Raw genomic sequence first — 23,833 nt, 5'->3', positions numbered from 1 at the left:
TTTGCACATGGATATCCAGTTTTCCCAGCACTGTTTCTTGAAGACTGTCTTCCCCACTGAACAGTCATTGCCCCCTTGTCAAAAATTACTTGTCCATGTGTGTGAGGGTTTATTCCTGGGATCTCTATTCTAGTCCATTGATCTGAATGTCAGTCTTCATGGCAGTGCTGTGAATGTATTAATTACTATATCTTGAGGTTTTAAAATCAGAACTGAGTCCTCTTTTTTCATTTTCAAAATTGTTTTAGCTCTTTGAGGTCCCTTCAGATTTTATGTAAATTTTACAACAGGTTTTTCTTTTTCTGAAAAAAAAAAAAAAAAGTCCTTGGGATTTCAATAGGGATTGCATTGAATCTGTAAACTGGCTTGTGTCATACTGACCTCTTAACAAGATGGTCTCCCAACCCATGAACATGGGATGTATTTTCATTGTCTCCTTTTTTTCAGCTATGTTTTGTAGTTTTCAGTGTACTAATCTTTCACCTCCTTGGCTAATTCCTAAATATTTTAATCTTCGTGGTGCTATTGTTAGTGAAATTATTTTTGTAATATTCCTTTTAGATTGTTCATTTCTATTTCTTTAGCTTCCAGTAGTTTATGATTTATTTAGGTATTGATTTCTTTTGAGTTTATCCTCTTAGGTTTGCTTAGCTTTTTGAATATATAGGCTTATATTTTTTGCCCACCTTGGCATTTTTCAGTCTTTTATTTTCTCAATTTTTTCCAGCATCATCCTTTTTCTCGTACTCTTGGTGGGACTCCAATGGCATGAATGTTAGATCTGTAGCCCCCCCAGGTACCTGAGGATCTATTCATTTTAAGAAGTCTATTTTTTATTTTGTAATTCAGATTGAATAATTTCTGTTGATCTCCAAGTTCACTGTATCTTGGCATTGTGCTATTAAGTCTGAACAGTGAGTTTTCTGCCTTGCTTACTTTTCATTTTCTAGTCCTAAAATTTTAACTTGGGTTTTCTTTTGCTATCAGATTCTCTTCTTTAGGGTGGGAAAAACTCTTCATTTCTTTTGTTGACATCTAAGCCGGGGGCTGCTTTTTTGACATAAGACCCTGTGTTTCAACTAACATGTTGGCCCGTAGCTCCTGGGGGCTACGCATTTATCTAGTTTGTTAATACAAGGTTCTGAAGCCTCTGGAAGCCAAGGAATCAGGTAGTGTCTGCAGAGGCCTTGAATTATGGGTGCTGGACCCTCTCATCAGTGAGGTATTCAGCACCCATCTGTGCCAGAGGTAGGACCCCTCGCTGCAGTCAGGGTGGCACCAGGTGGCTAATGTTAAGACCCCAGCACCTGCGGCTAAGCACTGCTTTCGTCCAGTTCAAGTCAGACGCTCCTGAGAGGGCAGCCTGACACCTATACCTGCAGTCACGGACCTCAGGGACCATCAGCAGTATCTCCAGACCAGGCGCAATTCTAGACTCCTAGGTGTTCTAAAAATACTTGCATTGACTCCTCAAGCCCTGACAGATGAACACTGGGAGCAGAAACACAAACAGCCATTGTTTTTAGACTTTATTTATAAATGTCCTCTGGGGGACAGAACACCTCACTGATGCCCACCATGCTGTGCACACTGTGTTGGTGGCCCCACACGTGGGGGCTCAGAGTCACAGGACTTCAATGCTGTGGGGCCTTAAGCTGCTGACATGGAAATGAGCTGAAGTTAATTTATGTTGTTTAAAAAAGAAGCAGGGCTTAAAAGAAGTGTTATTATAATCTGAGTTCTGTGATTAGAAAAATAAGTAATTTTTACCCAGAAAATACACTGGAGCTCTGCTGGCATATCTGTAGCCCCTTCCCAGATGCACAGGTGGTAAGACCAGCCTGAAGGGGATTCACATGAAGGGGAGAACAAGGTCTGAAGTAGAGAGGGGTGGCCCCCACCCATTATCCCGGGAATGGACCTTGTAAGGTCATACCAGGAGCTTTGGGGAAACCAAAGTCCTGCCCATGGCCTGCCCCCTGGAGAGCATGGGGCAGGCCCAGGAATCCTGCCTGTACCTGAGGAGGAAATGGTGGCAGGCCACCTCAGGCCAGTCAGGGGTACAGGTTCAGGCAGGCTGCTCTGCAGTGGATGTGGCACCAGCAATTGCGCTGAGGAACACTATGAGCAGAGCTGGACATGTGGGCTCATTTCTGCAGCTCCTGCTGCCCAACCAGGTACAGGAAGCATGGAGAAGAGTGTGAGGGATCCCAGGACGAAATGAACAAGGAAAATGTCCGCCCAGACCCTGCTGCTTGGACCTGTCCCTCCACATACTGCGCATTCCTGCAGCACCCCAGGTGTTGGGGGAGCCAACTCCCTGTGAACCAGATGTTAGGAGTTGTAGACAGGACAGGGTAAGGGTGATTGACGGGAAAATGCCACTTTGGGGAGCACCCACAGACAGGTCTGGCACACCGTGGAGCCATCATGCTGGTTCTCACCCATTCCTGCAGGTGTCCTCCTCGGAGAGGACCACACGGTGTGAATGCCCTGTCTGCTCTGTGCAAGGCCCAGTCTCTCCTGGGATGTGCTGGGCTCAGACCTCCAACTCTTGTTCCTAGAGCTGGTTTTCTGCTACCGGGGTTCTTAAAGAGGGGACCCCATACAAACTGCTGCATCCCTGGAGAAACTGTTAGCAGTGCAGAATCAGCCCTAAGTGGAAGCTCTCCCAACACAGGGAGTGGGTAGGACTAGGAAGTGAGAGCTGGCCAGGCCTGGACAGTGGTCCCTTCAAGGCCGCAATGCCCAGAGAAGCTGCTGCTCCCACAGCAAGTGACTGTTTCCTTCCTACTTCTAATAGGTACCTCAGGAGAGATGACCCAGGCATCCTGTTTTGTTTCTGGCAGCCGAAGGCTGCTCCTCTCTACGTTCCCATGCCCTCAGTCTCCTCGGCATTTTGCAGGAGCTGATGGCTCAGACTCCAGGCCTCCCAAGCTAGCTCCTCCCTACTGTGAGCTGAGCAGCTCCTGGGGCAGCAGAGGATAGCACTTCAGTTCCCAGTAAGGCAGGAAAGGAGGGGAAATACACTTGACCCTTGACAACATGGGTTTGAACTGCACGGGTCCGCTTATATGTGCATTTCCCCCAATAAATGTTATGAATATATTTTCTTTTCCTTATGGTTTTCTTATAAGTTTTCTTTTCTCTAGCTTTATTGTAAGAATACAGTATATAATACACATAGCACACAAAATATGTGTTAATCAACTATGTTACCTATAAGGCTTCTGGTCAATAGCAGTCTATTAGTAGTTAAGTTTTGAGGGAGTCAAAAGTTATACTCAGATTTTTGACTACGTTGTTCAAGGGTCAACTGTATAATTTGTTTCAAAATTAAAAGCTAATCATTTGGGAGAAATAAAGTTTAAGACAATAGAGTTTTCCAGTGGAGTGACCCCTCATCTCACAGTCCTGCACACTGGCCCCTCCCAGGGAGGGGACTGTCATGTACAAAGAGCATTTAATTAATTTATTTATTTCTTTACACATAACTGAAGTGATGTTACAGTACATAAGTTATTTACAACTGTGCAGTAATGTGTTGCAAAATAAATTATCTAGAAGGCAGCAAAAGTACATTGTGAATGTGTATAAAACTGTACAGCGTTTACGGGTACACTTTTTATATGATTATTGGCTCTGTAGTGTTTCAAGTTATGTTCTCAGAAAGAGAAACAAAATGCCCAAGATTAAAGGAAAAAATATACAAACCACGTGGATTTGACTCCATTAAAAACACAACCGGAGAGTCCTGGCTCTGTGTCCCTCTGTGGCAGTCAGGCGGGCGGCGCAGTGTCCCAGCCCCAGTCTGAGGCCCCAGGCTGTCAGCAGCTCCATGGCAACAGGGCTGCAGCCAGGACGGCACTCCCCCTGCTCTGACTTGACGGTCACAGTCTGTGAGGAGTGGATGCCGTAATTTTATTTCCTTTAGTTGATCAGAATGGAACAAGAACTTTTAAAAAAACACAATCCGTTCTGCAGCTCCTGAAATGCCCGTGCAGCTGGCTGGAAAACAGACCACAAGGCTGCCATGTCTGTCCCCGAGGTCTCCTTGTCCTCCCTTGACAGCTGGTATAAAAGAGCCATTCTCCAGGGGGCAAAGTGCAGGTTTTTCCCTGGTTGTTCCTACTTGAGGGACAAGGTCTCCTTCCGCTGTCTGGACTCAGCAGCAGCGCTGGGCTGACCCATGTGGCCCTTGCTTGTGTCCTGTGCAGCTGTCCTGTGTGCATCAGGCTGGCAGAAGCACAAAGTCATCATTGACATCTACCATGGGCACGTAGAAAGAGGGCACCTCATTCACACACAGGGACTTGTGTCCAGCGGGGTCCAGCTCCTGGACCTTTAGCTGCCACTCCATCCTCTGCACAGCATTGAGGGCCGCAGCCTCATGCTGCTGCCGCATCAGGAGACATGTCTGCGTGGAAAGCACAGCAGGTGAGGGAAGTGAAGGCAAGACCATGGTCCACCCACTATGGTGCCCAAGCAAGAGGACTAAGCGCAGGCCCTCACTGCTCACTCACCCTGCTGCAATACCCCCTGGGAAGAAGGGGTGAGGGACCCTCGCCAAGCTCTGGCCGCAGGATGGCCTGTCCCTGTGCATGGCCCACAGCACCATCACACAGACCATGTGACCGCACCCTGGCCTCAATCTGCCCTGTGAATGGTCTCACTAGCCACATGAGGAGTCTAACCCTGCTCTGTGCCCACACCCTCCATGGGCTTCACAACATCATCTAACAGAATTCGCAACTAATTTTTTGTTTTACAGTTACCTTATATACAGGTAGTAATACTCATTTCATTTGCATTTATAATAGAAATTATGTCTTTTAAAAGTACACTTAATTTTTAAAAAAGGTTATTTAGGATTTAAAGTGTTTAGTGTTCAGGACTATTTTATAAATAGGTACCAAATCATACTAAGTAGGTGCAAAGTTAAAAAGTGAAATGATGGCTCACTGGGTCACTGAAACGGGACAGAACCAGACAGAGCACATGTGGGTCTGGGGAGGGACACATTCTTGCAAAGGGGACTCAGACCACACTGTGGATTCCCAGTTCAGCATTACGGTGACTGAACAACAACATAATCTTATTTTCTTAGATGTGCACACAAGTAGATATTTGGGTGGGAATATCACAATGCATAATTAATGTTTTTGTAAGTGTGTTGATGGTGTGCAGAATAAAATTCTTCCTCTATCTTTAGTCTTCTGGAAATAGCCACCACGTGCTACAGCTGCATCTCTCAACGGTCTTCACACTTGTGTGCTGGGATGCGTCAGAACCTCAGGACGGACCCTCTTCATTACGCAGCTCAGACACCATCACAGGTGAGGCCACGTGTGCTTAATTTAAAATGTTTTCCAGTCTTTCAATCTTCAGATGTTCCCACACTCCATTTATTCATAGAAGTATCGGTGGGTTTCCATTTTATTGGGTAGTTCCATTGAATTTTTTTTTAAATATCCCTGAGTTTTAAATGATTAAAGTGAGCTAAGTGGCCAAAACACTGAAATTTGACACTGTTTACCCTACAAAACTACCAAATGGCACTTGTCCCCAGCTGCAGGAACATGTGGGGAGGCTAGCAGTCTGTCTTCTAAACAGGATCTACTGTAACACGTGGCTCTGAAACGAATGGTCACACAGAACACGGCCTCATGAAGGTATGGCTGCTTTATCTTTCCTGCACTGCCTCTGTGTTCTTCTCTAATTTTATGTTTCTATCACCTTTTTTCTTATTAAGTCCTTTTCAATATTCAGGAAATTGGACTTAACATGGCATTTTTAATGTATAAAGTCTAATTTTAATGTGGTTAAAAATTATTTCTCTTTCTGTAGGAAAATCTTCCCTGTGGCTCCCTTCAAGCCTGGCTGGTGGTCCAGAGAGCAATGGTGTAACTCTGCACCACCGCCCTGGAGCTGGGCCTCATCTCAGCTGTACCTGCACCTGCACTCGCACTGTGACGAGATGCTGGGGCCTGAAATGTCCCATGGGCTCACTGTTCTCTGCTCTGGGCTATATGTCCACTCCATGTGGCACCTGTGTACACTGCTATGGCACCATGGTCATGGGTTGCTGAGGTAAGGGACATGGGTATGGCTGGCATCCAGGAAACACTGTCTTACTGTCCAAGTACAAGTAGCACAGGATTGGGATGAGGGAGTTTTGGATTTCCCTGCTCATAAGCTCTGTAGCTCTCAGAGAGAAGAGCAGTAGGCACAGCCCTGCCTCATGGAGCTTCCTGGGGCTGTGCTGACTTGTGTGTGAATTCTGTTAACTGGCACATTGTTGTTGGCAAGTTTTACGCCTGGTTCTTGTGAGTGACCCCACGTGCAACTCTAGGAACTGAAGATGAGGATTTGCTTCTTACTTGCTAAGCTTTCTATCTCCCACCTATCCTCTGGCTTGCTGCACTGGTCAGCACGTCCAGAGCAGTGGTGATGGATGTATGCTGTGACCTTTGAGAAGGGCTCAAGGTGGGGTCCCACAGAGGTCTGACTGCCAGTTGGTGACAGGAGCTGCTCCCCGCACACCTGGACAGGAGGGAAGATACTCTAAGGAGACAACAGGGGGTGTGAAGACCCTGAAAGTATCAGCTGGGTTCAGAAAGAGTCTGAAACAGTCACCTCCAAACATGGGACCCAGCAGCAGCACCCCCAACCCCAGTAGACTCCTGGGGGCTCCCAGCCCAGGCGCAGTTTGGGGAGAGTACAGAGCACTCACCTTCATGCGATCGTACTTGTCATCCACATCCTGGAGCCAGGAGATGAACTGGCGGGCGTTGAATCGATCTCGCACAGACTTGTTCTCATCACCCTGGAGAAGAAATTAAATACGGGTGTTTGATGGGAAACAAGGGAAAAAGCAAACTGAAAGTGCTTCAAATCCCTCCTTACTAAGTGAAGAATAAAAGCTGCAGCCTCATTCCTGATCGACACATTATAAACATGCTCAAGGACCCCTGGTCTCCTTCCTTCCCACATGGCTTTCATAATATACCTAGGAGGCCATGGGGCTGTCTGGATGCTACCTGTGGTGGAGCTGCCCTGGGGGTGACTTGGGACCCCCAACAAGGGCTTTCTGCATGTCTGTTACAATGCCCATGGAGCAAACAATGGGGAAGCCCTCAAACTCTGACCTGCACTGCTTCTGGAGGCCACATGTAGGCGATGGCATCTGTTTTAACATCCTGTTTGTGAACACTGAAAGTTCATTTTTTCTCTTTGTAAAGGATGTCTAGAAGGCTTGAGGTGGCTGAGGGCCAGCTTCCTGGTTTCACTCTGTAGAAGTGCTAACTTGATGTCACTGTCCTCAAATACAGCAGCATCTTTGCCTGCGATGAACTGTGGCTTACAAACAGGGATGCCTTGGGAGGGACCAGGAGACAACGGAGCAGGTAGTTTTCAGACTCCTGCTCTCTGGTTCTCCCCAGATGTTGGGTGGTCAGCATGCTTAGAACATGTGAAAGCCAGAGGCACATGTTTGACTGACGAGCTGGTGGCTGAGCCTAGGGCCTCCCTTTGACATTCAGAAGGAATGCAGATGAAATCCCTTAAAGCTCAGCAGACTCCTTGTCTTTTTTCTTTTAGACATATAACTTTCAAACACCTAACCCTGAAGTAACCACTTGATCCCCAACCCAATGTTTTTAGTTTGTTGACAAATGTTTTGCTTTCAGAAAAACTTGTGACATGTAGTATGTTAGATAGGGACACTTTTAAAGATAAATCCTTAAAGACTGTATATTAAGTGAATGAAAAGTCCTTAATGCACTAATAAAAATATTTAACTAAAACCCACGGAACCAATGTGTTACCACACAGCCACAGCCAATCTGGGAATGTTGTTCAGAACCCCAGGGGTTCATATGGTCCCAACACGGCAGCAGTTCATGCCAGCCAGGGGACCAGTGGGGGCATCTGTCAGTAGGGGACTTGGCATCAAGGCCTGAACAGTGAGGGGGACAGCAGGAGAAGCCCAAGAGGACATCAGTGTTTGGGGAAAGTCCACAAGCAGGGGCATGAGGCCAAGAGGCAGAGGGCAGGCCCAGAATGACACACACTGGGCTATTTCTAAACAATTCACAGTGGCTGCTGGGGAAGAGAATACATTGAGGAATAAAACCTAGGACAGCCAGCCTCAGAAGGCCAGGCTTGAGTACGGTGGGCAGAAGGAGGTAGGAGAAATAGCCAGGCTCAGGATGGAGAATGGAGGACATGAGAGCACACTCTGCATTTTAAATTGTAGCCATGTCCATGGACAGGTCAAGAGGCAGCTGAAAACTCCTGAAGCTGGGGGTTGCCAGAAGGCGGAGCCACTTTACAGTGTATTATACCCCAGCAGATAGACATGGGGAGACCCATGAGGGCGGGGCACCCATGCCCAAATGTTCAGTGACAGGACAGGTTGGGTGGGAAAAGCAAAGGGTGTGACCACACGGGACAAATCAAACACTGGGGGCGAGGAGAGCTAGAATGACCGGCTGGGGCAGACAAGGCAGCACCGCTGTGAAGGACAGAGGGGCAATGCTCTGGGCTCTGCTGCCCAGGCTGCACTAGACCATCGGGTAAGTTCTAACAGGATCCTGGGGCCCATGTGCTCATGGGGGTGCTGGAGAGGGAACTATTGCTGTGCTAAGCAGCCCCAGGGTCCCATACCTCTTGGCCCTTGGCTTCGAGGCCTGTTGACACTGTCATCATGGTGGTGCAAGGCCACCACTGTCCTCAGCAAGACAGTCTCCCATGGGGCCTTCACTGCAGAAGGTTATTTATGCAGCAGCTCTGGATGCTGCTCATCCTAATCTATGTATGTTTTAGAGGGAAGTTTAAATAACTTTTCAAGTGACTGAAACTGAGGCTCAGCCCAATCCAGTAATCTGAGAGCCTGAGCTCCTAAAGACCCTGGACTGGGGTCTAGAAGAGCCCATGTGGCATCTCATGACGTCAGCATTACATGTACGACTGATCACCCTTGCCTCTCCTGTCCAGGGATCAGGTCTGCTCACGTGATCAGCATAGAATCTGAGGGATGTGGGTGTTTCCTACTCCTGTCTGTGTATAGCCAAAGCTTGGAAGGCCCTTCTTGGGAGACAAGCTAAGTGCACAGCCTTGGCCACCACTGACCTGGCTTTCCAGAGGCATGTTGTAGACCTCTGAGTCCAGCAGCATGGTGCAGGCACTGAATGGCACTGCCTGGTTCGCGATGGTCCTTGCCGCCCGGCAGTGCACCCGCAGGATCTCCTGTTCACAGGATACGATCAATTTTTCCTGGAGGAAAGAAACCACATGAGCCAATCCTAACAGCAAGACAGATCCTGAGCCCGCACCCCAATCTGAGACCTCTTCTTACCCGCTCAATGCTGTGCTGCAGGCGCAGCTTCCCCCTCACGGCCTCCTGCTGCTTGAAAAGTTCCTTCAGGGGCTCCGCCAGGGAGGGAGGGGGTGCAATCTGCAGTCACAAACAGTGAGAGGGAGGGGGGTTAGTGGGGGTTGGGAACCTCCACCAATAACACTGACCAAATCTGTCCTGAAGGCACACCTCTGGTCACAGGAAATGCAAGCTGCACCAGCTAATTCCCTGGAAACAGCTAGATGCATGTACACAAGAGCAGGCAAAGGAATTATGGCATGGATCCTGGCCCCAAAAGGAGCACTACAGAGCTATTAAAAAGAATGAGGGAGACTGGGTTCCAGAGACGGTGTTAAGTATAAAAAGCAAAGTACAAAGTACCTATACTGCTACTCTTTGTGCCAGAAGAAATGACAAAGATGGTAGAGGAGCAGGCAGAGGGCAAGGGAGAGGAGAAGGATGCAGGGCTGTTTCCTTTAATAATGAGGTTTCATGCCCCCCAAAATAAACCCTGACACCAAAAGGGAAACAGGCACCAACGTGGAACACACAGCAACAGAGCCTGACCATCCTACTGGGGCTCACAGGGGAAGAGAGCACTTACCTGGGTCACTGTGGAAAAGACATCATGAGGTAAAAGACCAGAACCACCACCCACAAGTGTCATCTTCTAACCAGTGTAGGCATTTCATGAGTGGACCAGTGCTTGTGAAACAAGACATGTACACTGAGAGTTAACAGGCCAGTAAACACATTGCAAGTAAGAAGCACCAAGTCTCTCTCAAAGAAGGAAGATGCAAGCACAGGTTGCAGTCAAGATTTCAATGTAGACCAGATGGAGGAATGTGGAGTAACACACCTCCCCTGGCCAAGTCACCCAGGACAGTGAGCACATCCTGCACCCAGAACGTGGTTTCTAAACACCACTGCCACTAGAAAGGACCACGTGGTTTAATGTCGTCAGGGCTCAGCTGGAACATGTAGTGGGACTATAAAGTAAGAGTGTACTCAGAAAGATGGAGCAACTTAAAGGAGTTCCTAAAGGCCAAGGCTGGAATGATCTGCACACTAAGTGATAGTGATTTATGTTGGGCTACAGGAGAATTCCAATTATTAAACACATAGAGAGGGAAAGAGAATCAGGATTGGGCCAACACCACAGGAGTAAATGCTACAGACTTAGCCTCCCATTAAGGAGACTAAAATCAGTGGGCACAAGATAAGACCTCACATCACATCAGTGCATTTTCACCAAAAATGTGTCCCTTAGTCCAGTCCTGAATGTCAGACCAAACACCTAATCAATATTCCTTCAAAGTGTCACCAAACCATGCCTTTCAAGGAAGATGAGGGGTGGGTGACCCAGGAGGAGATGCAACATCCTGGGGCCCCGTGAAGGGCATGCATACACTCTGCTTTTAACACTGTCTGTCTAAAATTAGCTCAGAATAAGATGTTAAAACATTAAGCTGGTCTCTTCAGTGGCACATGTTGCCCACTGGGCCCTGTTCCAACCCCTTTGCCTCAAAGGACTCAGCCCCAAGGGGCCCTGGTATGCTTCCCCACAGGTGGTACCAGGTGGGGAGGCACAAATACAGTGGCACACATGGGTATAAGCCACTTGGAGATCTTCCAGAGAAAGCACCAAGCCTCTGGCCTGGTGAGAAATCCAGGAATGCTTGACTTCTGCTTGCCCTCACTGAACAGCCTGGGTGCTCACTTATGTGGTGACAGGAAATAAAACATCTAGAAAGACATGAATCTGATAAAACAGAAGTACAGACACACAGACCACTGACAAGTGAACCCTGGGTAGTATGAGTGGGTTAAGTGACCTCTACTACTTAATTTTCTGAATTTTATATGGTGGTCATGGTACTCTTTAATTTTGATAAATTTAAACAGCAGCCCTGTCTGGTATGGCTCAGTGGATTGAGTGCCGGCCTGCGAACCAGAGTTGCCAGTTTGATTCCCAGTGAGGAACATGCCTAGGTTGTGGGCCAGGTCCTCAGTAGGGGCCCGTGGCATGTGAGAGGCAACCACACATTTATGTTTCTCTCCCTCTCTTCCCCTCTGTCTAAAAGTAAATTTTAAAAATCCAAACAATCACAAAACAAAAAGTCTCACCATACAACAAACCTTGGGCCAGATTTTTCTGAATCTAGTGACCCAGAGGAAGCCAGACAAGGATCTTCCCAGGCTAGACAAAGGCAGGGTTGCCTTAGTCTCCCCTCCCTAGAGCAGCGTGGGGTTAGGGCACCAGAAGGGAGAGTGATGCTGATGATGTCCCACGGGGTTCAAAGCTAGCCATGCTCCCTGGCAACAAATCACTGAGCTAGGCAGGAAGGGTGGTGGCTCTGGAGGCTGCACCCCTATGCTTCAGCCATTGAACCTGACTCTCAGTTACTCCCCCTTGTTCAGAAGACACTGGCTGTCACTCCTAATTAGCTGAGCTTTCTGCTTGATAGAGAGCCAGCAGATACACTGACTTCTGGAACACCAAGGTCTGAGAGCAGAATACATGCATCCAACATAACCCTCTTTTGGGACAAGAAGTTCCCTCCAACACTGGCTGTGTGGGCTGCATGCCCAGGCCTTTCCCAGGATCCGGGGAATTGGCTCATCCTGATCAGCATTCATTCAACAGCCGTGAATGAGACCCATTCTGGGCTTAATAGACAAATCAAACAGAAGTTCTAGCTTTTCTTCAAGGGATTGGAATGGTTAAAGAAATAAAGCAAGTCCACTGCACACTGTGAACAGGTGACCCCTGGGGAGCACAATGGGCTGGGGTCCTTGGGGGCTAAGGAGGAGGACAGAGGTGGGCAGAGGTCTGGCTCCACTGTAAAAGGATCTCTTTGCCTGCTGTGCTGAGAACAGACCCCAATGGTCAAGGGGAAACAGGGCCAGCCTGGGCGAGAGGGTTCAGTAGGACAAGCAGTGATGTGGGAGGGCTAGCCTGCAGAGCCCCATACAGTTAGATTTGCTGACTGCCCAGACACGGGCATGAGGCTGATGGTGGAAGGTGGTGTGCACAGTGTGGATTAGGTGTGTCTTATCTGCACAGACAGGGTCATCAGGTTGAGGTGGATAATGAACCACAAGGGAAAGGGGAAGGAGGGATAACAGGAGATGGAGGCCCTGGGAACAATGCTGAGAGGCAGGTGCGGTGCTAGCTGAGGATAGGCCTGCTGGATAGAGAAGCCTGGAAGCCTAAGGTGTGCTTTGACGAAGTGGCACAGGTGCTAGGGTCACTCAGGGCTCCGATGTGATGAGCGCTGAGGCCTGGCCTCAGGTCAGTAACAGGGAGCCACTGGAAACCAGGACAAGAGGAGTAGAGCAGGGTTCAAGGGTGAGGGGCTGAGGTTGGAGGCAGACAGTACGTCCCCACTGAAGCCTTGGCTGTTAAAATGAGTTGAGAGGAGCTTTTTCTCCCTGGCTGCTTGAAGATCCCCTGCCATCATGAATGCCAGTTAACTATCCAGACGGGGAAGTTCATCAACAACAGATTACTTCAGCAGAAACAAATGGACGTTGACATTCTTTACCCTGGGAAGGAAATAGTACCTAAGACAAATTCAGGAAAAATTAGCCAAAATATACAAGGCCACACCACATGCCATCTTTGTATCTGCGTTCAGAACCCATTTTGGTGGTGGTAAGACAACTGTTGGCTGTGGCATGACTTATAATTCCTTGGATTATGCAAAGAAAAATGAACCCAAACATAGACTGGGAAGACATGGACTGTATGAGAAGACCTCAAGACAACAGAAAGGAATGCAAGAACATAATGAGGAAAGTCACGAACTATGAAGGTCAATGCTGGTAAAAATGAGTCAAGATTCAGTGACTGTGCAGATTTTTCATGAGAGGATTAATAAACTAAGAACTTCTTTGTGCAAAAAAAGGGGGACTTGAGAGAAAACATTGAGTTACATGAGAGGGGACTGCTGTGCAGGTGTGCCCAACGTGGAGGCGGGGGCTTTGGTCAGCCAGCCCCAGGTGAGGAGGACATGGGGAAACCAGGGACTGAGCAGCAGATGGAGGCCTGCAGGGCATGGCCACAGCCGAGAAGGAACTGATGACAGTCAAGAGGGCACAGGCACTCAGTAAGCTGGTCAGGCACTGGACGGGGAGCTGACACAGGAAAAATGATGAATGACAGAGGAAAGTAAATGGGGCTGTCAACATGAACCTCCATGTTGGAGGGTGGTCCCACAATGGCACCATACCCACCCCAAGCTCTCGCATCCCAATGGTTTGGCATTTGCAATCAGACCCACAGCAAACAGGGTTCTGACCCTGGTTGACTGGCACCCTCACAGGCTGGGGTCCCAACTTGGCACTCACCACAGGGATGTGCAGCTTGCTGAGCGGTTTGCCGTCTAGGAGGTAGGAGCCTGTGTAGGTGACGTACTCAGCATAGCACTGGGGTGCCTGCGGGGTAATGTAGCAGAGTATCTTCCGCTTCTCCTCGATCTTCTTCCTGATCTGCAAGTATTCAAAGTACGGGTTGGATCTGTCACTGTGGTAGGGCTCAATATCATCCAGCTTTATGGCATCGACGATAGCGGCCAGCGTCTGCTGGATCACCTCCCGTGTCTGCTGCGTGGATGTGTTCATCTGCTGCTGTAGCTGCTGGCTGGAGCGCTGGAAACGGCGTTTGCGTGGGTGCTGGGCCTGGGGGTCCTCCTCCTCGGAGCCTCTACCCTTCACTCTGGGGGTGGGAGCAGGAACAGGGTCCTTCTCAGAAGGAGGTGAACTCTGCTTGTTCTGGTTGGCCAACATCTGAGCCCGGTTCCTGGTCATGCGCTGGGGGATCTCCTCCACTTTGGGGGCCTTTGGGGCTTCAGCTGTGGGTCTGGGGTCTGATTCTATAGTTTCAGGCTGGATGCTTCCTGGAGGCCCCTCAAGCCCAGCACTGTCATGGGGGCCAGCCCCGTTCATCACCTGTGTCTGTGCAGGGCCATCCTCAGAGGGCTCAGGTGTGCTGTGGGATGTTGCCAAGGGGTCTGGGCCCTCTGCCTCATCTCCACTACCTGGCGGACGCTGCTCTGGGGTGGTTGGTGTGAGCCCCAGGCTGGAGTCGGAGGCCTCAGGGGCCCTCCCCTCCGATATAGCCTCTGCTTCCACTGTAGCTTCCAGAATCATGTCTGGCTTTGGCCCCTCTGAGGGCTCAGGCTCAGGCTCGGCAGGGCGGGTAGCTGCCTGGTCAGGAGGCAGCAGGAGCTGTTCTTCCGCAGCTGGTGCAGCCACATCCCCACCATTCAGGACCACGGGGGCCCCTGCAGGCATACTTTCTGGAGGAACAAGAGGATTCTCTTCTATGGGTTCTGTTTCAACATCAGAAACATCTTTAGTTTGTAGAGGAAGCTCTGGCAATGAGAAAGGCCCCAGGTCCAGGTCGTCCTCAGAGTTGGGGAAAGCATCAGGCCAGGGCACTGGCTCTACCTGGCCAAGAGCAGACAGACTGTGGCCATTTTCCAGGAAGGTATTTTCCAGAGGCCCCAGAGCCTCCACCTGAGCCACAGTGGTCATACACACAGGCTCTGGGGGCACATCAGGAGGTGCTTCAGGAAGTGACTTGCAGCTACTGAAGAAAGATTCCAGCCTGGAGGGAGGGGTGAAAGGGGCCGGTTCTTCTGCAGTGGAGATGGTGGCTGGGACTGTTTCCACCGAGGCATCTTTGACTTCCTCAAGTCCTGGCTCAGGGACCGACAGAGGGTATGAGACAGAGGAGACTGGATAAGGGGGCTCTGTGGTGCCAAAGGGTCCAGGGGCAGCAGGGTGAAGGGACTCAGCAGGGCAGAAATGTTTTGGGGACTCTGGGAATCTCTGTGGAGACTTAAGCATAAGGTCTGACCCCACTGGCCAGCTGACAGGGTTTTCAGGGCCACTCCTAATTAGGCTGGGAGAGAGCCCCTGCTCCGAGGCAGTGGGATGAGCCCACTCAACTGGCTCCTCTGTGATTACCGTGCTGAAGGGGCCCTCATCCAGGGACTCCAAGTAGCTGGGCTCTGGGGGGATGATGGCAGCGGTGGCCTGCTGGTCCTCTGTGGCATCCAGGGGAATGCCCAAGTCAGGGGGAAGGGCCCCCTCCATGGACGGGGCCAACAGCTCATCTCTGTGTGAGGTGGGGGACTTTGCTTGTAAACCAGAGAAGGCACCCTCTGGGGAAGGGGTGGTGGTGACCACAGCTGTGGGCGGGCAGTGCAGAGTGTCCACCTTAGGGGAGGAGATGCCATAGTCTGGGGAGTAATACCCCGGGGACAAGCAGGCAAACTTTTCTGGAGGACCTGGGGGCACAGGGGCCTTGTCCTCCAAGTGCTGCCCTGGTGAGTCATAACTGGATGCAGTAGGGACACTCTGCTGTCTGAACAGCTTGTCCCCAATGCTGAATTCTTCTTCAGGAGTCCTCCTGATATCAACAGAGACTGAACGATAAAGGTTTGTGCACAGAGGCCTGGTAGGAGTCTGGCTTGGGGTCTCTGAAATCCCGCTTGCTGCCACAGAAAATCTATCAAAGAAGGAGGGGGAGCAGGCACTGGCAGCCGTGCTGGAGACAGGCGGGGTATCTGTGCAGTCAAACAGGTCAGAATAGTCATCAGCGCTGCAGGATGGGGTCCTGGGTGTGTGCATCGCCTCCTCGTAGCTGGGGCCAGACACCACGGATGCAGGGGTGGGCACCCCAGTGGGCCGGTTCTGGTCAGGTCTGGGGGAAGCAGGCAAGACCTCTTTCATATGAGGTCCCGCCAACCAGTCTCTGGCGTCCACAGCTGTTCCTGGGTGGGGCTTATTCTCAGGGGCTGGTGGGGCAGGAGCAGACTCCTTGAGCTTTTTGTCTTTAAGGACAGGATCCAGCCCCAGCGGCTTCTTTGGAGGAACATCCAGACTCTTCTTCCGCACATCCTCACCTGGCTTCATCCTCTCCTTGAGCTTAGGGTCTCCAGACCTGTGCCTCATCTTCTCCATCTGTTTCATTCTTTCTTTGTGCCGTTTGTGGCGCTCCTCAATCTCCAGGTCTTTCTGGGAGAGCATTCTCTCGAAGCTGGTCATCATCAGATCACCATCTCCCAGAAGTTTCTCTCTGGGCCTGACATCTTTCTTACCTGGGTCTTTGGACAGCGGTAACTTATCATTTCCATTGCTGATCTTTACAGAGTCACCTTTTTCTTTCTCTAGATTTTCCTTAAATTTCTCCTTCAGTTTGGTCTCAGTGAGTTTCAGGCTTTCATCCTTGGACTTATCTTTAAAGGAACTTGGAGGACTGTCCTTATCTTTGGCTGCTGGCTTGTGCTCATCCTTGTGATGTCTCAGGAGCCCGTCCCCATGCTTGTCCCTATGTCTCTCCTTCTCATCTCTCCACTTCTCTCGGTGTTTCTCTCGTCTCTTTCTCTCTTTTAGGATGTTGATGGCACTAGATCCATAAGGCTTTAGCTCTTTTTCTATTTTCTTGGAAGGCTCCCTCTCGGAATCATTTTTATCCTTCTTTTCAGTTGAAAACAATTCAGTGGTTTTATCTAATTCATCTTCTATGTCAGTTTTTGTACTGTAAGACATACCATAAGCATCAGCATCCAAGAAATCCTTTTCATACTGGCTAGAGTCCTTCCTGCTGCCAATGTCCTTGTAGTCATCACTCTTTTCTTTTTTATCGGACTTTTCTTTCTTGACTCGCTCTCGATCATGGCTTTTCTTGGATGAGGATGAAGAGTGCCTGTGCCTTTCTTTCTCCTTCAGCTTCTCCTGTGGGCAGTTCTCCTTTATCCTCTCCTCTGGAGGCTCTGTGAAAGACACCTCTAGGAGGGAACTCAGTCCTGGGTCCTGCCCTCGGTCCGTGAAGCTGTCAGAGGACACCTCACTGATCTTGTCGTTGGAGTCTTCCCTGTACTCATGCAGAGCTTCTTCCTCCAACTTTTCCAGAAGGCTCTTCTCCACCTCGGCACTTTTTGACATCTTCCTCTCTCTGCAGTGCTCCTTGTCTGGTCTCTCCCTATGCCTGCTCTTGGCCTTGTCTTCGGCAGAGGGCTTCTTTTCCACCTTCTCGGGGGGCTTCTGTTTGTTTTTCTTTTCCTGAGTAGAATCAACTGAAGTTCGGTCTTTCCTGTCCTTACATTTTTCTGTAGATTCTTTATCCTTCTTCTCTTTGTGCTTTTCAAAGACCTTTTCTTTTTTGTCTTTCCCCACTTCCATGGCTCCTTTTTCCTTTTTCTTTTCTTTGAGTTCTTTCTCTTTCTGCTTCTCCAAGTGCTGCCTGTCAGCAGAGTGCTTCCGGTGTCTGTCTGAGGGGTATGGCTCCCTCCCGTCATCTTTTTCCTGGAGGCTGTCTGCCCTCTGCACTTCACTGGCCTCTCCAATTTTGAATCCGCTTGCTGTATAATCTTTTTCATCTTCACTTTCATCTGTGAATATATCTGCAATATACCAGCTTTTCTCTTTACTCCTTTTTTCATCTTTTTTTTCAGAGAAGTCTTCTGAGATAATTCCAGGGAAACTCTTCTCCTTTTTTTCTTTAATTTGGTCAAGAGATGTTTTTCTCTCCTTTTCTTTGCTATGTATATCTTTATGTTTTTCTTTAGTATCTTTTTTCTCTTTAAAACATTTATCAAATTCTTTGTCCTTCTGACATTTTTCAAGGATAGATTTTTCATTTTTATCTTTGTCACTGGACTTATCTTTGTATTTTTCTAGTTTTATTTTTTCCTTCTTCTCCTTCTCAAGGCCATCTTTCTTCTCCTTCTCTCTCACTGGATGATGCCTTTCCCAAGGCTCCAGACTCTTCCCAAAGTCACAGTCAGACCTGTCCTTGAATACGCTTTCGCAGCCATACTCCTTCAGGTCCTCCCTGTATGCCTCCTCGGCCTTCACTCTGCCATCTTTCCGCTCCTTGGCACTCTCCAGAGTGTCCTTCCTGTCCCTGCAGATGTCACTCAGATCCCTGTCCTTTCTGTCTCGTCCACCTTCAGCGGACTCTCTCCTCTTTTTGTCCTTTTCTGAAAGATAGCTGGGTATATTTTTATGCTTTTCAATTTGGTCTTTTCTCTTCTCAGAGTTTTTATCCAGATAGTCCCTTTCTTTCTTTCTAAAGAAAGCATCTTTCTCACTTCGTTTTTCACTGTAGTCTCGTTTCTCCCGGCTTTTGTTTTCCCGCTTCTTTTCTTTACTGTCCTCTTTCACCGTTTCCAAAATCAGTCTAGCCACAGAATCATTTTTAATGTCCCTATAGTCTGTCACTGGAGAATCCCAACTATCCTCCCCTTTGAAATCAAAGGATGAATCAGACAAGTCAGAAAACCATCGATCTTGCTGATCATCAGAAAGGCTAAATTTGGTGTCTTCATTCTCCAGAAACTGACTTTTGTTACAGTATTCATCAAAAGCAGAATCTTCCCTGTAAATTTTTTCTTTTTTGGGTTTTTCTTTATCATCTTTGAAAGTCTTTTCCTTCTCTTTTGAAATTTTGTCTTCTTTAAAATCATTCTTTTTCTCTAATTTTGAGGGCCTGTCCTTGGATTTTTTCTTTCTTTCTTCTTTGTATAGTCTCAGTTTTTCCTCTTTTGGAGACTTTTCTTTCACTAATTTCTCCTTTTCTGCTTTATTTGAACGGTCCTTCTCTTCTCTGAAAGACCGGCTTATGTCTTTGTTTGTGTCTTTGATTCTCTTGAGTGACTTTTCATCCTTGGAGACCTTTATTATGTCATCTTTAAAGAGCCATTCTTTTTCTTCCGACTTCATTTTGCTAAGTTTCTCCTCTTTCTTAAAGTGGTCTCTATCATGCTTTAATACTTTTAACTTGTTTTCAGTGGATATGTCATTGTCTAAGAGTATAGCTTTATCTGACCTTTGCTTGGAGTCCTCATATTCGTAAGTGAAACTTTTCAATTTGAGTTCTTGACTGACTGAACACAGCCCTTTCTCCTTGTTTTTGTGTTTATGTTTTGTTTTATGTTTCTTGACCACTTTCCCCTCCTTGTCTAGCTTGGGAATGGCACCATCCACACTGGGGTGGAAGGAGCTCTTCTTTTCTGACAGAGCGCTCTGCAGGCTGCCCCGCTTCCTATGCTCCTGCCTCTTCCTTACTGGTTTCAGTGACTCCACACTGGAGCCCTCGGAGGAGCAGTCAGACTCACTGGTCAGTCTTGTTCTTGTGGAGTCTGATAAGGAGCTGACCTCTGACCAGGCGGGAGAAGAAATGGTTTTCCAATTGTCTGTCCGCCAGTGCTTGGCATGCTGGTCTGTGTGGCTGGGGTTATGCTTCTGGGTGGCAGAGCTCCCATGAGATGAGGTGGAGGAGGCAGACAGGGAGCTGAACAGGGAGGGGTCCTTCAGCACCAGTGGGGACTCCTTGAGGCAGCCAGAGCTCCCCACTGAGTCCCCATCGTCCTCTCCACTCTCTGAGGACTCGCTTTCTGACTCAGAGGAACAGAACTTGTCACTCCTTTTCCCAAATCGCACTTCTTTGCCCTTTGTTTCTTTCTTTCGCTTCTTTTTCACTTTATTTTTTTCCTTCTGCTGCTTGGAATTAGAAGGCTCTCGTGTTTTATTACTGGGCAATATCGCATGTGCTGAGAGTCTCAGCTTCTCTCCTGTCCCCACAGTGACACTAATGTCCTCCTCATCTGAGGTGTCTGACAAAATGCGATGAGCCGCTTTCTTTGGTGCAATCGTGTTATTTTTAGTGTAACTTTTCACTTCCATTTTGGGTATAGAAATAAAACTATTTGATTTAGTCTCTTTTCTGTACTCCTTTTTCAATAAGTGTTTGTCATCCACTGGAGGGACTCTGTCCTGCTCGTCATCCTCGTCAAATTCATACTCGTCCTTGACAGGGGTCACAGTTTTCTGTGGCTCTGGATTCTTAGCCTTATGCTTTAGGCCTTTTTCAAACTCAGAGTCTGTGTTATTTCCATCAACTGAACTAGAAGGTGCGAATGACGGGGCGTCTTCCTCCTCTGAGCTCTCTGTTGGAAACAAGGAAAAACATATCAGAGGCAGGTTCAAAATACCTGCAGACATGGATGGGGGAAAGCTGTCTGCAGAGGTGACCTGGAGAAAGACCTCGCCAAGCACCTGGTCACCTCTAGGATGAGATGGGAGCCCCCCAGCGAAGCACTTCATTTGAGTGAACTCTGAGGCCAACCACAGGCTGAAGGAAACCAAAGAGAAATTTGTGCAAAGACAGGGTGGCATATTAGGATAAGCCTTCAGGCTTTTTAGTATTAAAACACCAGGTCTCAGTGTCCAGAAGGCCCTGTATGTGCCAGATGTCTAGGAGGCTGAGACACAGTGTGTTGATATGCAGATGAAAGCCAACGCTGCCTCTGACATCACAGTAGTATGGCGAGGCCTGTACCCTATAGTGTCACACACCCTGCTCCCCTCCACACCCTGCACATGGCCTGGTGCCCAGCCACTGACCAGTTGAGCTCTCCTCACTGGACGTGTAGGTGCCCTTGCCCAACAGGAGGTTCACCATAGTCGGGGAGTTGGCCACCTTCAGTGGTGTCTCGCCCTTTCTGTTGCTCTGCTGAGGATTCCCTCCATAGCGCAGCAGCAGCTTCACCACCTGTAAGACAGTAGCAGATGTGTGAGGGTGTGGTCTGAGAAATGCTGACTGTACTATAGTGCCTGTGTAAAACTATACTTTGTTCAGAGAACCTTGAGCTTAACCACACAGAGAATGGCCCCCAGGCTGAGGGCCAGAACTTGTGTGTACAATCCTTTCTGGTAAGGTTTCTAGACCGTGCCTCTTGCACAGCAAGAACCCTGACGGAGTCTTGGCACCTCTTCCATGCTCTCTTACAGGTAGAATAGTCTCAACTCCCACAGAAGACCTCCTCCCTCATGAAGAGTTGACCACTTTCCCAGAATCATCTCACATAGGCTCTACCCTTCTGCCAATAATGAGCTCACCATTCAGCAGGGATCAGTGGTCATGGAAAGGGTTCTGGCAGTTTAGGGTACAGATTTTTATTGGAGGAGGATTCTACATAATAGAAGAAACAAAGACCAAGCTTCAAACAGGTTTATGTTTTCATTTATTTCAGGAAATAAGATGATCTCTTAATTGTTTATTTTACATGGGTGTGGATGGTCACATGAATGACAGAAACACTCAAAGTGACATTTCAACAGCTCTGCTCAACTGTTTATAATCAGCAACCTCTGCTTCTTTGCCCAGGACTGCTCATTCACTGGACTCAAGCAGCCCAAACATTAAATTCAGTCTCAACTTTTGTCCAGAGAGTATAGGGTAAAAATCTTTAAAAACAACTGATAGAAACTCTTGTTACTCATATACTCTATTTTCACTCAGTAGTTACAGTTTCTATTGCTTCATTAGACAACCTCCTATTGCTGCTCTAACTAATCACCACCACTTTCATCTTACAATATCCTGCAGAGCAGAAGTTCACAATCAGCCCCACTGACCCTGCTGATATGTGGTATTGGCTCCTCCCTTTCCATGCATGTAAGGGTCCTTGCAGTGGCAGGGGGTAGGGGGACAGACTCTGGTTCCATGTCCTTGCTGTCTGCCAGCTGAGGGCCATCCCAGCTGCTGGAGGCCACTGTATTCCTTGGCTGTGGCCCCTGCCTCTAAGGCCAGCGCAGGTCAGGTCTCCCTCAAGTCCTCCCTTCTGCCTCTGCTTGCACATTCTGACCCAGCTGTGAAGGGTCTCTGTTGTCGGGACCCTTTGAAGGCCACTGAGTTGGCCCAGATAATCCAGGATCATCTTCCATCTCACGTTTCTTCACTTTCTCTTACCTGCAGTCTCCTTTCCATGTGAGGTCACAAGTCACAGGTTCCAGGATCAGGACGGACCTATTTTTGAGGGGCCATTATTCTGCCTCCCTCACCATGTTTTCCACAGTCTTTGGTATTTTCCATAATAGAAAGTTTTAAAATGACAATTACAAAAGTATAGAGATTCAAATGATGACCCCCTTCTTCCCTACTTTATCACCTACCAGCTCACAGCCAGACTCATGTCACCTACACCTGCCCACTCCCCCAGGTATTTTTAGCAAATCACAGACATTTCATTATTTTTTTCAGTATTATTTCTTTAAAAGGGTCCTTAAAAAACAAGAAAATACAATGTCATTATCTTACCTAAAAAGTTAACCAGAATTCCTAACATCAAATATATAATCAGCATTTAGATTTCTCCAGTTGTCTCAGAAATCTTTTAATTCAGAACACCCTCCCAATGTGTCCCAGTGACTTGTCAAATTATGCTCATCATACTCTTGATGCTTACTGGTTCCCTGGTATCTGCTAAAAGTCACCAGGCAGAGCTGCCATGAGGAGCATTATGAATTTAAACAGCCATGGTATGTTCTGGTCTATTATGATGACATGCTTACCATACTCAACTGTGCCTTCTTTGGTCAGGGGCCTCTTCAAGATGGCTCTGGTAATGACTGTAGCAAGAATGCCTCATCATTGTGACTGCCCTGCTTTCTGGCAGCCCAAGATGCACCAGGCATATAATGCACACCTCCTGCTTCAGACCTGGAGGCAGTCATTTCCCCAAGGAGGCCGAGTCCTCTCAGGGGAAACAATGCACTAGGGTACTTACTGCTGTTGGACTGGCCACAGCTCTCAGCATCACGTTGGTCAAGGTCTTCCTGGTCTACCAGGACCATAAGAACAAGGGTAGGGTCCAGTAGCAGTCACCAAGGCCCCGCTTCCCATGGGTACGATCGATCATTCACCTACTAAAATCCAACTACACCTGCATGGCTAAAGGAGGGCCCTTTCACATACACTGCAGACGGTCCTGGCTGTCAGAAGTGCAAGAGGCCATCTAGATGTTGACTGATCACGAGAAAGCTGGGCTGGTCAGAGAGGACAGCTCTGGTGAGGGGCAAAGACTCACTTCTCAGTCACCCAGCAAACATGAAGGGCAATGAGGACAGAGACTGGAGCTACAGAATGATGTGGAAGTCAGATGGGAGACCCACCTTGTAGTGCCCATTGTTGGCAGCATCATGTAGGGGTGTGTCATCGTCCAGGCCCTTGGTGTTCACCTCTGCACCCGCAGCTAGCAGCTGCTTGGCAACGTCGTAGTAGCCCCGGTTACATGCCTCGTGCAGTGCTGTCCAGCCTGGAAACAGACACTTAGGACATATGTTATTTAATCTTCAGGAATGTCACTCCTGTCTCAAGGCAACACTCCAAGGATGCTGATGACAGGACAAAGTCCTGGAGGGTGTTGTTCTGAACTGAAAGGCTAGAGGTCTAGGGAAGGCCTGAATGTGATTTACCATGGTGCTTGTTTGCTCAGGGAGATCTGGCTTGTTAACCCTACAAGATTAACCACCGGAAGAATTAATCCTGAGCAAAAGGGTGGAGCACTGGTGAACAGAGCATCATGACAGGCAGCCTCAGCCTGGCTCATCCATCAACACATAGGGAGGAAAAAACTCCCATTTTGGAATATGGATGAAGCCACACAGGGAGAATTC

General features: G+C 48.4%; 1 protein-coding gene across 5 annotated transcripts in view; it reads right to left on the bottom strand.

Moving 5' to 3' along the window:
• Positions 1 to 3,462: 3,462 nt before the first annotated feature.
• The window catches only part of ANKRD11 (ankyrin repeat domain containing 11), a 222,621-nt gene continuing 202,250 nt past the window's right edge, over positions 3,463 to 23,833 (bottom strand). For all 5 annotated transcript variants that reach the window (XM_045818559.1, XM_045818558.1, XM_045818560.1 and 2 more), the window contains 7 exons: positions 23,330 to 23,472; positions 20,780 to 20,927; positions 13,712 to 20,322; positions 9,359 to 9,457; positions 9,133 to 9,276; positions 6,734 to 6,826; positions 3,463 to 4,417 (listed from right to left, as the gene is read on the bottom strand). In XM_045818559.1, the coding sequence (XP_045674515.1) occupies positions 4,232 to 4,417; positions 6,734 to 6,826; positions 9,133 to 9,276; positions 9,359 to 9,457; positions 13,712 to 20,322; positions 20,780 to 20,927; positions 23,330 to 23,472 (7,424 nt within the window). In that variant the 3' untranslated portion in view covers positions 3,463 to 4,231. The remainder of the gene's footprint in view (positions 4,418 to 6,733; positions 6,827 to 9,132; positions 9,277 to 9,358; positions 9,458 to 13,711; positions 20,323 to 20,779; positions 20,928 to 23,329; positions 23,473 to 23,833) is intronic.

Source organism: Phyllostomus hastatus, unplaced genomic scaffold, assembly GCF_019186645.2.
Source record: "Phyllostomus hastatus isolate PE091 unplaced genomic scaffold, TTU_PhHast_1.1 phas_scaffold_345, whole genome shotgun sequence".
Lineage (NCBI taxonomy): Eukaryota > Metazoa > Chordata > Mammalia > Chiroptera > Phyllostomidae > Phyllostomus > Phyllostomus hastatus.
The sequence above is the reverse complement of the archived record's forward strand: the minus strand, read 5'-3'. Positions and strand labels throughout refer to the sequence as shown.